General features: G+C 41.0%; 1 protein-coding gene across 1 annotated transcript in view; it reads right to left on the reverse strand.

Moving 5' to 3' along the window:
* The window catches only part of myo3a (myosin IIIA), an 80036-nt gene that overhangs the window by 3292 nt on the left and 61590 nt on the right, over nt 1–15154 (reverse strand). Inside the window, exons 20-35 of the mRNA XM_056299507.1 lie at nt 14789–14942; nt 13201–13289; nt 12894–13023; nt 11230–11303; nt 10868–10909; nt 9350–9427; nt 8695–8900; nt 8445–8556; nt 8050–8212; nt 7386–7472; nt 7164–7287; nt 6683–6872; nt 5513–6505; nt 5224–5365; nt 1020–1111; nt 246–286 (exon numbers count right to left, since the gene is read on the reverse strand). Coding sequence (XP_056155482.1) covers nt 246–286; nt 1020–1111; nt 5224–5365; nt 5513–6505; nt 6683–6872; nt 7164–7287; nt 7386–7472; nt 8050–8212; nt 8445–8556; nt 8695–8900; nt 9350–9427; nt 10868–10909; nt 11230–11303; nt 12894–13023; nt 13201–13289; nt 14789–14942 — 2717 coding nt within the window. The remainder of the gene's footprint in view (nt 1–245; nt 287–1019; nt 1112–5223; nt 5366–5512; nt 6506–6682; nt 6873–7163; nt 7288–7385; nt 7473–8049; nt 8213–8444; nt 8557–8694; nt 8901–9349; nt 9428–10867; nt 10910–11229; nt 11304–12893; nt 13024–13200; nt 13290–14788; nt 14943–15154) is intronic.

The following is a 15154-nucleotide window of genomic DNA, read 5'->3' on the forward strand; positions in this document are numbered from 1 at the left end:
ACTTCAGCTGGTCATAATGTCTCTCCGTTCAGGGGAATCTAAGAGAGTTGAGGCTAATTAATTTCACTGAGGCTGTGCAACAGTCACCGATTGTTAAGTGTGGACCCAAACACCGTCCTTATGTTGGCACTGAGCCATAGCCACTACTTCAAACAAGGGCTGGCAAGTAGGCAGCTAGCAGGGCCCCTTAAAACACTTTCACTGGATTGTATTAAAACAGGGTGAGAGAGGAGCCAGGTACTTACCCCTTTTTCCTGGGCTTACGTTTGTCGTCCTGGACCGACCGCTGGGAGAAGAAACACATGAAAGATTACCCTCATGCTAATCCAAATCTCTTACTCTTTGCATCTGAATCATCAGATTTTGGATTTTTAAAAAAATAAATCAACGTGAAATGTTAATTTCCAAAATGCCACATAAACTATTTCAGGGGAATAAAATCATTAATTTCATGAAATTCATCATTTTAGATTTCATTCATTCTAGAGGATTTAGTCTGTCAATTCGTAATGCCGTCAATCATGGACTGCAGTTACAAAAATGTTCCATAATCTGTTTAGATTTTGTGCTATTAATCATAGTAGGTTACACTTCATTGTGTAAATCATGTTTTCCAATTGTTTCTTGTTTTCGTGCCATCCAGTCTAGGTATTAGGTCAGCTACACTATAAGACGGCATGATAAAACCAACCTCAATAGATGCTAGAAGTGCTAGTTTTCGCTGTGCTATTGTGTGCTGAAAATGATCAGAAATAGTTATGACAGGGAAAATTACATGGGGGAAATACTGAGGTGAATAGTTATTGCTTTTTGTCTCGCCAGCGGACAGCTTTGTAATAGTCTATTGTTTGCTTTTGACAAATCACTGTAATTGGAGTTATGTAGAAAAACAAAAACGCGTGGCTTATCAATAATGCATTAGGAACGCCATTAGCTAGGAAGGCAGTTACGATGTCACATGGCTGACGTAATGCTTAACTGCTGTATCTGAAGTCATTCACCGCTGCTCTTGGACTTACATGAATCAGGTTATAGTAGGTGGCGTCTTCTGGTGTGTTGAGGGTTTTTGGCTGATGGGCTCTGCGGGGGGTCCGCAACACTTTTGTGTTGGCTGGAAAATGAAAGACACAATTAAAAAAGACACCGGGGCACTGCACTGACGATGTATGTTTTTTACTTTAAATTTTCATATTTGACTTCATCAATGCAAAGTGTTACCAGAAGAATGACTGGACAGTTATGTATTGTTACTTGTAAGAGAGGACTTGAACTGAAAAAAATACTTTGTGGATACACTCAAAGGAATGGCTGTCACGGTAAAAATTATGTGTGGTATTTCGCTTTCCCTTTCCCCCCTTTCTCCCTAATTGTACCCATCCAATTACCCCACCCTTCCGAGCCGTCCTGGTTGCTGCTCCACCCCCTCTGCCAATCCGGGGAGGGCTGCAGACTACCACATACCTTCTCCTATACATGTGGAGTCGCCAGCCGCTTCTTTTCACCTGACAGTGAGGAATTTCACCAGGGGGACGTAGCACATGGGAGGATCACGCTGCCCCCCCTCCTCGAACAGGCGCCCTGACTGACCAGAGGAAGCGCTAGTGCAGCAAGCAGGACACATACCCACATCCGGCTTCCTACCAGCAGACACAGCCAACTGTGTCTGTAGGGATGCCTGACCAAGTCAGAGATAACATGGGGATTCGAACCGGTGATCCCCATGTTGGTAGGCAACGGAATAGACCACCACGCCACCCGGACGCCCCGTAGTTGGGTTTCCTAAATGATCAAGAGAACAAATCAATTTCTCTCCTGGTGTAACCCCATTTCTCTACATAAAAGTCCTTTTGTTGGCATTTTCTTTGCTCCTGTACAGGTTTCCAAATGGACAAACGTTAAGGCACAATCTGTCCCTCCACTTGTTCAAGTGAACGCAGCGTTAAACTCTGGAGAAACAACTGCAACTGCAATCGAATGATGTCAAGAGCAATACTAGTTGTTCATATTTTTGCAGCACTGAGTAGGTTAAAGGGGGTGTCAGGAAAAAGGGGGCACACACATGGTCGCCCACATCCGTTGTATAACCTCCTTGCAGTAATTCTGCATGTCATGCTGACACTTGTCATTTATGTAAGTAGAGTACGACAGGCAAAATTACCCTCCTCCAAGGATTTTATCCAGCTACCTGGCTGCAGCTTGAAATAATTAATTGATACAGTATATCATTAAAGTGTAATTAAACTTATTATATCTTTACTGTCACTAAACAAAAAATACAATGGGTGGGTGTCTTCCCCCCAACGTAACGTATTCATCTCTCCTACACTGCACAATCTGTAGTTTCCTTTCATGCTAATTTTGCTCTAGTTCATTCGGGTTGTTATAACTGATAGTCTCTCCATCAAATGGTCAGCGAGTTGGCGGGGTCATCACGCATGGCTAGCTGGATTACTGAAGAGTCTATTGAGTGCCAGCTGACACCATGTCGACCTTTGGACTCCACTGTGCCGATTGACCTGCCCCTTCATACATACTGCAGTTTAACCCTAAGGCCTTCGCTGGTTTGAATTTTCCAACATTGAATCAAAGCAAGCCATGCCAGCCACAAAGTGTTCTATAACTTGGTGGCCTACAACACCCAGCTCAGTATTGAACGCAAAATGAACAGCGGACTCGTCTCCGTTTGAAGTGCTTATCCGCGGAGGAGTTAGTTGTTATGCGTGGGCTGCTTGACTTTGAAAGAACCTGTCTGTGATAATAATGCTGGCTGGCATTTTTTCTTTTTTATGAAGTGAATCTGTTTCTTGCCTTTCTTTTTTTTAACCTTTTTAGCATTTTCTACCTTGCCTCCATAGCTTTTACTTATGATTTAACCTGTCCTAATCTCTCTCTATCTTGTTCTATGTGCTACCTATTTTAAAATGTACAAAAAAAAATTACAATTATTATTAATGTCTATACCCCGCAGTAGCAGGTGTGTTGCAATAAATCTTATTTGTCATGAGTGATACAGTAACAATATTTCTCCTTGCCAGGCTGTCTAGGTTATTACAATTATGAATATTACAATGACCTTTGTTTCTTTAATTCATCATTAATTACTTCTCATGCAGGGAAAAACACAGGGCGAAAGACATCAATCAAATGCAAAAGCTATCAGCTTAAAAAGGTGAAAAGTTTGTAATATTATTGAATGTGTCTGTCTAAAGGTCATTCTGCATTGGTCAAAGAGCTAAAACCAAATTGATAACCCCCCCATATTAATTCCTGCGTGTAACTGTTAAGAGCGCTTGCTCATGATGCATGATTAACCTTCAGTGACTTTTCCCATGAAGAGTAATGGCACCGAATTCCTTCCTCTTTTGTTCTCTAAGTCGAAAAATATTTGATCAACTTTATTACGCCTGTGAGAGTTATGAGATTTGTCTTTGAGATTTATGGAGGAATGATACAAAGGGTCTGATAAACATAACTGGAGGAGGGTAGGCAAAAGGAGACAACAGAGCCTTCTCATAGTTATTCCTTGGGCAGCATGCAGCTCTCAAGAAAAGCCAGAAAAAGGGCAATTATGTCAAAATTAAGGGAACACTGTGTGTGTGTGTGTGTGTGTGTGTGTGTGTGTGTGTGTGTGTGTGTGTGTGTGTGTGTGTGTGTGTGTGTGTGTGTGTGTGTGTGTGTGTGTGTGTGTCTTCGTTCCATTCTCAGGTTCATCGAAATCAAATCAAAATCAAAGCTCTGGACTGTGAGTCTGGATATAGCCATGGTTTAACATATGCCTTCATGGAGACTCCACTCTAAATGTGTCATGAAGATCAAAACTAACAAGACTCGTCAACATCAGTGAAACTCAAACCAAACAACTCGAACCAGACACATTTTACACATACAATTCAATTATATATCGTGAACCCAATTTCTATAATATTACAAGGGGGTGGGTGGCGTGGCGGTCTATACCGTTGCCTACCAACACGGGGATTGCCAGTTCGAATCCCCGTGTTACCTCTGGTTTGGTCAGGTGACCCTACAGACACAACTGGCCGTGTCTGCTGGTGGGAAGCGATGTGGGTATGTGTCCTGGTCACTGCACTAGTGCTTCCTCTGGTCAGTCGGGGCGCCTGTTCGGGGGGAGGGGGAACTGGGGGGTATAGCGTGATCCTCCCACGTGCTACATCTCCCTGGCGAAACGCCTCACTGTCAGGTGAAAAGAACAGGCTGGCGACTCCACATGTATATTAAGAGGCATGTGGTAGTCTGCAGCCCTCCCCGGATTGGCAGAGGGGGCTGGGGTAACTGGCCAGGTACAATTCGGGAGATAAAGGGGTAAAAAATAAATAAATAAAATTACGAAGAGGGTAAAAAAAGACACAAAATCACTGCGATGCTAACCAGTGAAGTAATCATGGCTGAGATAAATGTATGATTTCCTGTATATTCCTAAACTTCAGATTACAAAACTTTATCTGCCAGCTCCGTCTGGCCCACCTTGCAAAGATGGTGAATTGGACCCCTCCTGTTTCTCCCCACTTAACACCAACAAAGGAATTATACACAACACCCATAACAAAAAAAACAAAAAAACAAAACATTTTGATGAGACGTCGATGTAGAGAAGTATTTGGCACTTAACATTGCTCAGTTATCTGAAACAATCAAGTCTAGGATAGAACAAAAGACAATTTTGTCCATCATGGATATTGCTTGCGTCTGCTAGACTCCATGATAAAAGTTTGTTTTTCTCCATGTTATTTTTTTAAATAAAGAATAGAATGAACAGACCAACAGCTAATGTAAAATTATGGCACAAGACCTCAAACCTATGACCTCGAAATGTTCACTACTCAGGGAGAAAAATTATAAACTAAGGAATTGCGTAAAAACTTGAAACTGGAGACTTAAAACTGGCTTGGACCCAACCTTCTTATTTAAATGTGACAAACAACCACAACTGCTCTCAAACTTTCTAAGGTGAATGTTACTTTCATCTTTTCACCTCAGATCAGCAAAATCCAGGGGACGGGCGAGCAATGTTGAAAAAATGGATAGGCAAGAGAAAAGGAATCCATTTCCTCCTTGGACAGCCAATGATTTCCTTTTGTTTGTTACTCATTGTGAAATGGGTTTAAACTTTCCAAACTGGAACATTAACCCAGGTTCAGATCCACAGGAACTTGATGCATCAGGTTTTGTCATCAGTCTTTTGGTTCTCAACCATTATCTTACCTGATTGGTGGTTCTTGGGAGGTAAGCCATTCATTGCATTTCCTTTCACAAAGATGCCTTTGTTGTCAGGATTTGATTGATGGGCCAGAATGTCATTCAACTTCTGCTGAATGGCTGCAAAGTCCTGAGAAGTCTTTGTGATCTGTACAAGTTTGGCACAAAAAAAAAAAGCATAAATGGGTGACCAAAACAATATCCATAGTCATACAGAGATTAGGATTGGGAGTGGGATTTCCATGTATTAGAATAATGATGACATTGAAATAATGTGTGTTTATGGTGGTATTACATCTTTGGAGAACCCCTCCAGCTGCTCAGCTTCTCTCTGAGCTGTGTCTTTGTTGGCCTTCAGATTTTTCCTGTCCTTGTAGCCCCTGAAGTTGCTCTGGATTTTCACCGCGGCCTGCTCCTCCTCCATCCGCTTCATTTTGGTTTCTGTTTCATCTCTATGTTCTATTTCCACATCACTGATGTCCACTGCCTCTACATCTACTTTTGTTTCCTCCTCTGCGCCATCGTAAATTGTGGCTTCTTCCATCGCTTGCTTTTTCGCTTCTCTTTCTGCTTTCAGTTTCTTTCGGTCCCGATGGCCTCTGAAGTTACTTTGGATGACGGTAGCAGCTTTTTCTTGGTCCTGTTCCACCTTGCCATCAGCAGACAGATCCTGTTTGTATTCTGGCTTGGGCTCCTCTTCCTGTACAACTTGTTCTTCCTCCTTTGGAGATTCTAGTGCCACCTCTTTTTCCTTCTTCCTCTTCTTGGGGATCTTTCCTTCTTTTTCGAGCCGTTTGCGCTCTTTGTGGCCACGAAAGTTGCTTTGGATGACCACAGCTGCCTTGGCTTCTTCTGCATCTTCTGACCTCATGTCTCTTGATGAAACTGCATCTTCTTCTTGAAGCTCTTTGGATTCCTCTTTTGTTGCCAAGTCCTCTGCAGGTATTTCAGCTCTGGGCACATCTTCATCCCCAGCTGGAGTCTTTGCTCTCTGTTTCCTGGCTGGGATCTTACCTTCTTCCTCCAACCTCTTTCTCTCTCTGTGACCTCTGAAATTACTCTGGAGAACAGTGGCTGCCTTGGTTTCCTCTTCTAAGCTAACAACCTCCTCCCCAGCAGCCTCTCCACTGTGTCCATTCCCTTCCTCCTTGTCATTCTCGTTCTCCTGCCCTTCTTTCTCAGCTTCCTCTGCCAGTGATTCCCCATCCACAATTCCTTCTGTAACTGCTACGTATTCTTCATCCTCCTCGTCTTCAGGCACCTGTGTATGATCGCTGTCATTGTCATCATCTGCTTCAACTGTATTATCTTCATCCTCCTCATCCTCTTGTTGTGCCTCAGCAATCTTGTCCTCTTCCTTGCCTTCCATGCTGGAAGGCTCTTGTCCATTCTCATCCTGATCCACCGTTGCTGAAGGTGGTAACTGTAACTCAGTGTTAGCCATGGTCTTGTCTCTCTCCTTCAGTTTCTTCCTTTCTTTGTAGCCCCTGTAGTTACTCTGGAGGACCACAGCCGCTTTAGTTTCCTCCTCCTCACCCCTCACACCAGGATTTAGAGCAGAAGCACTCTCCTCAGGGCTACTGTTCACTGTTTCCAGCCTCTCTGCCTCTTTTTCTTTCAGGGCCTGCTCCTCCTTCTGCTGCTCTTTGGCCTCCCTAAAAAAAAGGGGAGGGTGTGTATCCAATAATGGTCATTTTTTATTTTAAACTTATTTGAATTGTCACATTTGTGTTACTGGGGTCAAGTGTAGAAACATATTATTTTAAAGTAAATCATTAATACATACATGGTGATTACATATGTCTAACAATAAAAAAACAAAAAGAGAACTGCGATGCTATAATATACTAAACAAAACAGACAGTGCGTGGGTAGCACAATGACTATTTTTCATTTCCATAATTTCAAAATAATTTTGTGTTTTTAAGCTCTGCTCTCTCTCGCACCGTTTTCTTTTGAAGCTCTTCCTTTCCCTGTGCCCTCTATAACGGGCCTGGATCTTGATTGCAGCTTTATTCTTCTCATCAACCATCTCCTTGTACTTTTTCTTTGCTAGGTAGCTTCGACAAACTGAGGGGGAAGAGACAAGAGAGTCAAGCAGCGTATTAAGTGATGTGTACAATCTGGGAATGTGAAGCATAATTATTTCCATCTGAAAGTGGACTCACCAGCCTGAAACCGACTGATGAAGGCCTCGAACTTTGCTTTGTTTTTTTCATCAGCGGCTTTCTTCCGAGCTTTATGCCCTCTGTAAGCTGGTGGGTTTGAGCCAAAAAAAAAAAAACACAAAACAACAACAGGTATTGGCATAGAATAACGCTAATAGCATAGATTTATGCACATAGTTATTTACTGATTGAGAGCTTCAATCCTGAAGAATAGCATGCAAATAATATTTGACATTTTCAGTTGTTGGCATATTTATGACGCTCGCTTTAATGGTTGCTGTTTGGTAGGACTTTAATGTGAAAAATGACATATAGCATTTTACAGCTTCACCAAAGCAGCCAGAAGAAGACAGGTAGCAGTAAATGTGAAAAAGAGAAGTTGTTTTAGCCGAAAAGCAGAAGTAGCTGGCCAAGTTTGTAAAAAACCTTTATCAAGAGAAAGAATGGCATCAACTTGTAAATATTGGGTTCATTCATGTTGTTTAGTTCAGCTGTGGGAAAGGTGTGACACAACAGTGACCATTTCATTTCAAGTTGATCCCTTGGATTTGGCATGGTCAAACATCAATGCAACTATTAGTGTCACCATAGGGGTCAGTGAGTCACACAATGACGTTCAGGATTGTAGCTTTAAAAGTCTCCCATAACGGTGCAGTTTACTGACCAGACTGTAGCACCACAGCACTCTGCTCTCTCTGCTCTAGTGTCCGGCGGTACCGCTTGGCTCCTAACCATCCACGAACATATGCTTGAACTAGGACGATCCATTCCGTGAGCCGTTGCACAATCAGATTCAGATGTTCAACATGATAGTATTTGAGGAACACCTAGAACCAAAAAGATTTGATGCCATAAGATTCAAAGGAGAGTTGTTCGTGGACAGTATACACCCAATGTTTACTTTTCAGTTCATAGGTGATATTTTTCAGCACTGATATTTCCCTTTTTAGCCCATTTATATTTCCTACAGTTTAAGCCATCAATATGTTATAAATTAACCATTTTTTCATACATAATATATAAACCTGACAAAAATGTTTAAATCAATTATTTGCTTACTTTAGTTTTTCCCATTGCCCAGTTCTCCATCTTGGCCCTCTCCAGTATTGCGATGCATGTCTCAGGGCAAACTGCTGGCTCTTCATGTGCATGAAATGCCAAGACGTAGTACCTGTAATAATCAACATGGACATTTGGAAAGTTTTAAGCTATGCCCACAAACAGGAAAAATCCTCTGTTTTTCATCATTTGACTTTAACATCTCTTTTTTCCCTGAATTTGAGCTACTTTTAAATGACAGCTTGCTAACCTCTTTATGAAGTTAGCAAAGAGGATGCGGTGGGAATAGCCTTGGCGTCTGATCTTGGCAGTCTCGAGAACTCCAGTGTAGCGCAGCTGTACATGGACCTTCTCCCGATCAAACTTGTTTGCTTGGCGGTCATTGTTAGGTTTGATACAGCGCACAAAGTGAGGCTGTCCTGCCACCATCTTGGACAGCAGGTCCATCAGAGAGTACTGGAATTAGATAGGAAGAGTATAAACATTTAAGAGGTGTAATGTAGCAATGTAAAAGAAAAACGCAAACATTGGCTCTGTAAAATAGACCCCCCCATCCATCCATTATCTAAACCGCTTATCCTGCGCTCAGGGTCGTGGGGATGCTGCAGCCTATATCTCAGCAGTCATTGGGTGGCAGGCGGGGACACACCCTGGACAGGCTGCCAGGCCATCACAGGGCTGAACCCCCCCCCCCCGACACACACACACACATTCAAAACTAGGGACAATTTAGTACAGCCGATTCACCTGACTGACATGTCTTTGGACTGTGGGATTAAACTGGAGCACCCGGAGGAAACCCACACAGACACAGGGAGAACATACAAACTCCACACAGTAAAATAGACCCTTTGACACAAAATTTGCAATGCTCTACATACAGTTAGCAGGGAAAATGCTCTTACTCTGAAGTAGGAGGCCACTGTGTGTGTTCTCATGTTGGTGGTTTCTCTTGGGTGGTAAGTGGTCTCTCCAGGTTCACCCTAATGATCAAGCAAAACAATGAGCTTTAAATTACATATTTACATATTATATACAGTCAGCCATTTTGCAAACAAAGCATGGAAGCATACAATGAGGACAGCACACCAACACTAGCTGGTGGCTTTTATGACTTTATAATGTGTTACTAGATTGAATGGAGGCAATCAGTCTGTATGTAAATAACTATATAACGCCTCAGCATTAGCAATCATTTCAACTGATCCGCATCTGTAGATGATTTACATTTTCAAAAATCAAAGGCCTTAGTTTCACTGCTAGGCAATGGTACATAAAAATATTTGCTCCTTTTTGTAAACCACCAATTTAATATTTGCACTTGTATTGTGTCATCAAGAGGCAAAGCAAACAATGCTGCAAAATTGTTTAATGAAATGGTTAAAATATTGTCTAATTAATACTATAGTCTACACATTTCTTTTTTTTTTGTCAAGAGTTGTTTCTCCAAAAGTCTCTAGAATCTTTAGCTGAATTTTAATTTTTATGATCAGTCTCTGACATAGTGTCTATGTTTCATATTTGCTACTCTTAAAAGTGCTCTCATTGCCAAAGCAATATGGATGAGAAAATGTGGATATGCAAAGATAGACTGATAGTTTACACAGACAACTATTAGCATCGAATTTGAAGCATGTATAAGAGCTATTTGGTAACACTTAAGCAATCTCTGTTTGCAGCATTCAGTGTTGCTACGTGCTAGTGGAAAAACACACCACTACAGAAAACCATTAGCCTTACTGCTGGTAGCTTCTAGGTTAATGGTTTTTGATAGTGGCGTATTTTTCATAAGTACATTTCAATAGAAAACCATTGACCTTACTGTTGGTAGCTTCTAGGTTGGCATATTAGATGCTTATTTTAACTTGTTAAGAAGGAGTCCTTTGATCTGCATTTTCAGGCAACAGTCTAAATATGCAGATTAATGTAAATACATTCATGCACGCATCACAAACTTTATTTCACTCTAGCTTCTACCAATTGCTTTTAGGTGAACAAATAACCTCTAGGCTTTGAATCAGCAGTCATTGTAACCATGCACTCCCACAATTAAGCTAAATAACAAACGTATTTATTTTAATAAGGTGCTGGAAAGAGTTTCGAACTGAACTCTGGGGGAGTAATGCAGATTTGGAGGTGTTAATACGTAGCATCTGTAACTGAAGCTAGCTAGCTTGACAGCTTTTACATGGGTCCATGCATAAACACCACAACATAATCACAGACTGTAATCTCACTTATACACGTACAACACCTGCCACAGACTGCATGCAGATACACCTAGTAGTTTCCAGAAAGAAAACTGAACCTACTGTAAACCTATATGAAACATAAAATATGGAGGTTTTGGGGTGAAGGTGGTTTATGTTAGCAAAAGAAAAAAAACATATAACACAAAGTATGGGGAGAGAAAGGTTCATTACCTCACTGAATGATAAAGAAGAGTACAACGTGAGTACTCCCATCTTCATGGGAGAAATGCAGGAAGGTGGAGAAAAAGAGAAACAGGAAAAAAGAGGAGTAGGATAACGAGAAACTGATGAAAGTGAAAAAAAATGATATGAAAAATTACGGCTGGTTGGCATGAGAACAGCAGAGTGACAAAAGCGGTAGCATCATAATAAAAACAGCAGATTAATAAAGTCGAAGTGGGGAAAGACTGAAATCGTATTGTTATGTCAAGTGGGCATGAGGAAGACAAAAGGAGGGACAAGAGAAATACTTCTTGAGAAACCTTTAGATGTAGAAGAGGCATGATAGATGATGCAGGCGGGGATGTAAGTACCTTGGCAAAGTTGATGGTGCGTGTAGGGGTGCGAATTGTATTAACGCCTTTACCCTTGGTGTGGGCAAGGTTGCCTGTGAAATAAACAAAGAGATGATAATGAATGAGCGTCGGTCGACACAAATTGCCCTGAGTCATCCGGGGACAGAGATGGACATTCAGCTAGGAATCAAGCCCAGAGACAAGGCTGCAAGAAAACTTTTGTTAGACAGGAAATAAAATGTCTGTGAATGACAATGATCGTGGAATTTGAAAACGTGAATCAATGTTTAACAGTGTTAACTGCTTTAATCTGGAAATCAAACATACTGTAAGATTAGGATCCAAGACTATCAATATCTAAAAGCATTATTACACTTCATAGAGCTGTCAAATGGAAAATTGACATATCCATTCTCTTCTTGACAATTTTTTTTGTGGCTTTTCCCCCCTTTTTCTCCCTAATTGTACCCGTCCAATCACCCCACTCTTCCAAGCCATCCTAGTGGTTGCTCCACCCCCTCTGCTGATTCGGGGAGGGCTGCAGACTACCACATATCTCCACTGATACATGTGGAGTCGCCAGCTGCTTCTTTTCACCTGACGGTGAGGCGTTTCACCAGGGGGATGTAGCACGTGGGAGGATCACGCTATTCCCCCCCAGTTCCCCCTTTCCCCCAAACAGGCGCCCCGACTGACCAGAGGAGGCGCTAGTGCAACAACCAGGACACATACCCACATTCGGCTTCCCACCAGCAGACACGGCCAATTGTGTCTGTAGGGACGCCCGACCAAGCCGAGGTAACACGGGGATTCGAACTGGCGATCCCCATGTTGGTAGGCAACGGAATAGACCACTACGCCACCTGGACGCCCCTTCTTGACATTAATTTTGATAAGGACAGTAGATCGGACATCACCTGGAGTGACACCCCTCAATAAAGCAGCTTTAAGACCATATGAAAGTGTAATTATTTGAGAAGGGGCTCAATTTAAGCTGATTTGAATTTGACGAGTTGTCAGCGTCCTCTGGCATCCAAGGGTATTCACGCTGCAACTTTTCACAACATAAATCTGACATCCAAGAGGGGCAAACCTTGCTGAAAAGAGCCAACAGTATCCAGTTGTTTTGCTTTAAATTTTATTTCACCTGGCATCATTTCACATGATTTATTCTGATTCATTAAGAATAAAGGCATTAATAATTGATGATGATGATTATATAATAATAATGATAATATTAATAATTATTATACTTTACAAGTAGTAGCATCAGTCTTTGTATTTGTAGTATAATTACAGTAGTGGTGGTGTTGTAATAGTAGTAGTAGCAGCAGCAGTAGTAGTATTGATTATAGCATTGATTGCAGTGCTGATAGATATGCTATGACAAATAAAGGTGCTGTTGCAGTCATATAGTGTTTTTGAGTTATGATGTAATAATAAAGACACTTCAAAAGGTAGCAAGATACTTTTGATATTACATTATTACTGCACAGGTCAAGGTTTAAGGATAATATAAGGAAAAGATTTGGTGCTATGTCACATAACTTTAGTTTCAGTCTTTTTTTTTAAAGCACATATTAACTGTTAGGTGATGCGACTGATGCAAATAAATAATTCACAATAAATTAGGAGAGTTGTTTGTTGACTGTTTGAATGAAAATAGGAGGTGTCTGGTTTACCTGTTTTGGTGAGAGGATGGGTGACCAATTTGCGAATAAGTATATTCTCTGATGATCTCAGCAGGAGGACAATGTCAGCTGGTAGCATGTCTCTATTCTTAGCCAAGAAGCCCTCAGCATTGTATATTACCTAAAAGTTCAATAGCAAGAGAACTAATGGCCCAATACATAGTTATAGCTCCAGTTTACAACTGAACAAACACAGAAAGTAAATAAATTAACAATTGAATGAAAATTATACACAGGCTTATATGTAAATATTTATCCATGGATAACTTCTAAGTATAGACAGACAGATCGTGATTACCTTTCCAGCATAATGGTGAATACCAAAGTCAAGGTCGACCCTTTTTGGTCTCCAGAAGTTTTTAGCTTTGAGATTATCTTCAAATTTCTCTGTAACAGCATATTTCACAACAGAAAATTACTTTCACATATAAGATCAGGCGGTTATATTACTTGCACCAAACGGCAGAATAAACACAAGAATAATAAAATTTTGAATTCACATTAGGCTTGCTCAAAGAGCATATCTTTGCATTTACAAATACGCAGCTACCACATTGTAGCTTCAGAAAAGTTATTCCAATACTCCAATATCCGTTTTAGTTTGAGTCATTATTCACTTATATCTTATTGCACTTATATCTTATTGCCAGTAATAAAGGAGAACACTTAGTCCTTCCACTTCATATAGAGTCACACCAATGTTTGGCTCCATAGGCAATGACTTGGAGAAGATGGCCGCTGAAAAGTCCAAGATGACCAAGGATCCATGTTCTGACTCTGAGCTGCTCATTTTAGTTCAAAACCTTCAGTTGGCCTCCCATTCATTGTCCATATAACATTTCCAGCATATATATCTAGTATATGACTGTCAGGTTGGGGTCTGTTATTTTTCTGGTATTTAACTTTGTGAGGGCAGTGTCAATGATCAAAATATGGACTGGTCCCTCCTTGACCATAATCAGTAGTATATTGTAAATGATTTAACTAAATGGAGGGAAAGGTAACCTACAGGTTACAGACACCGACTTGTGACCGGAAGACCACTGGTTCAAATCCTAGACTATGTGGGAAACTCAGAGAGTGAATGAAAAATGTGCTTCCTTCTCCCAATAGCAGTTTCCAGGCACAGTTATACAGGGCTCTTTCCCCAAATTATTTCAGTGTCATGGCTCAATGGCCAAACGTAAAAGCCTTTGATTGTAATGAGCAACTACTTGATGAGAATGTACATAAAACGTGAAGAAGGGCTTTGTCTAAGAAGACTGTGTATGCCCAGTAAACCCTCATTGCATAAAGTCTGTCGTTGGTATATTAGTAGTAGAAGCATGATTGCGATAGTATTAATATTAATTGTAGTATGGGTCACAATCTTTTCAACAGGTTTAAAGACATTTTAGAAGGATTAACTTCTAATGTAATCATTTCTCATTTGCATTTTTAATATATCTTTTTTTTTTGGGGGGGCATAATAGCTTTGCCCTTATAGCTTTAGGATATCCTGTCCCTTATAAAAATTCCCTCTTAACCACCTCCCCAAGGACAGGCACATTTAGCAAAATATGCCTGAGGTGTGGCCAGTCTCAAAGGGCAGAATGAGCAACTACACTGTCTGCCAGTGATGTAAAATTGTAAATGGCAATTGTTTGTGTTAGTATGGCTGGGTTATGTTTCAAATACGCTCACTTGACTTCCAAGTGTGAATACAGTTTTGATATGAGGGGGACAGAGACTATGATCTCTACAGTGCTGGCTCTGCGTATGTTTTGATTCATATTCTATATTCCTTACTAATATTCATATTCCTTGTCTATGCATATGGTGGGGTAATGTTATAAAACATGGTGTAGCAGAATTTATTCTGCAGACTAGTAGCTGAAGAGACTTACCCACGAGGGTCTGGTCAGTTCCCTTTGGGAAACGGCTCTCTTCATCCAGTAGAGACAGCATCCCCATAGGCTTCTGCAGGAACAGGTCCAGTAGAGGCCGGTTATCCTCGTATTCAATCATCCGTGCATCAACCTTCTCATTCAGATACTCGTCCTGTGGAGCAGAGATAATAAAGGCCCAATTTATACTCCAAATGTCGGCTAGCAGACAGATGTCTCTCGACAATTTTGACGTCATGAGAGAAAAGATGTGTTGTTTTTAAGAAAGTGTAATCGCTTTTACAATTTGTTGCACCTGCTTGAAGTACCTACATGGTTTTAATCAATGTCCCATTTCAAGACTGCCTATGATGTACGTACATCAAC

The sequence above is a fragment of the Lampris incognitus genome, chromosome 19 (genome assembly GCF_029633865.1).
Source record: "Lampris incognitus isolate fLamInc1 chromosome 19, fLamInc1.hap2, whole genome shotgun sequence".
Taxonomy (NCBI): Eukaryota; Metazoa; Chordata; class Actinopteri; order Lampriformes; family Lampridae; genus Lampris; species Lampris incognitus.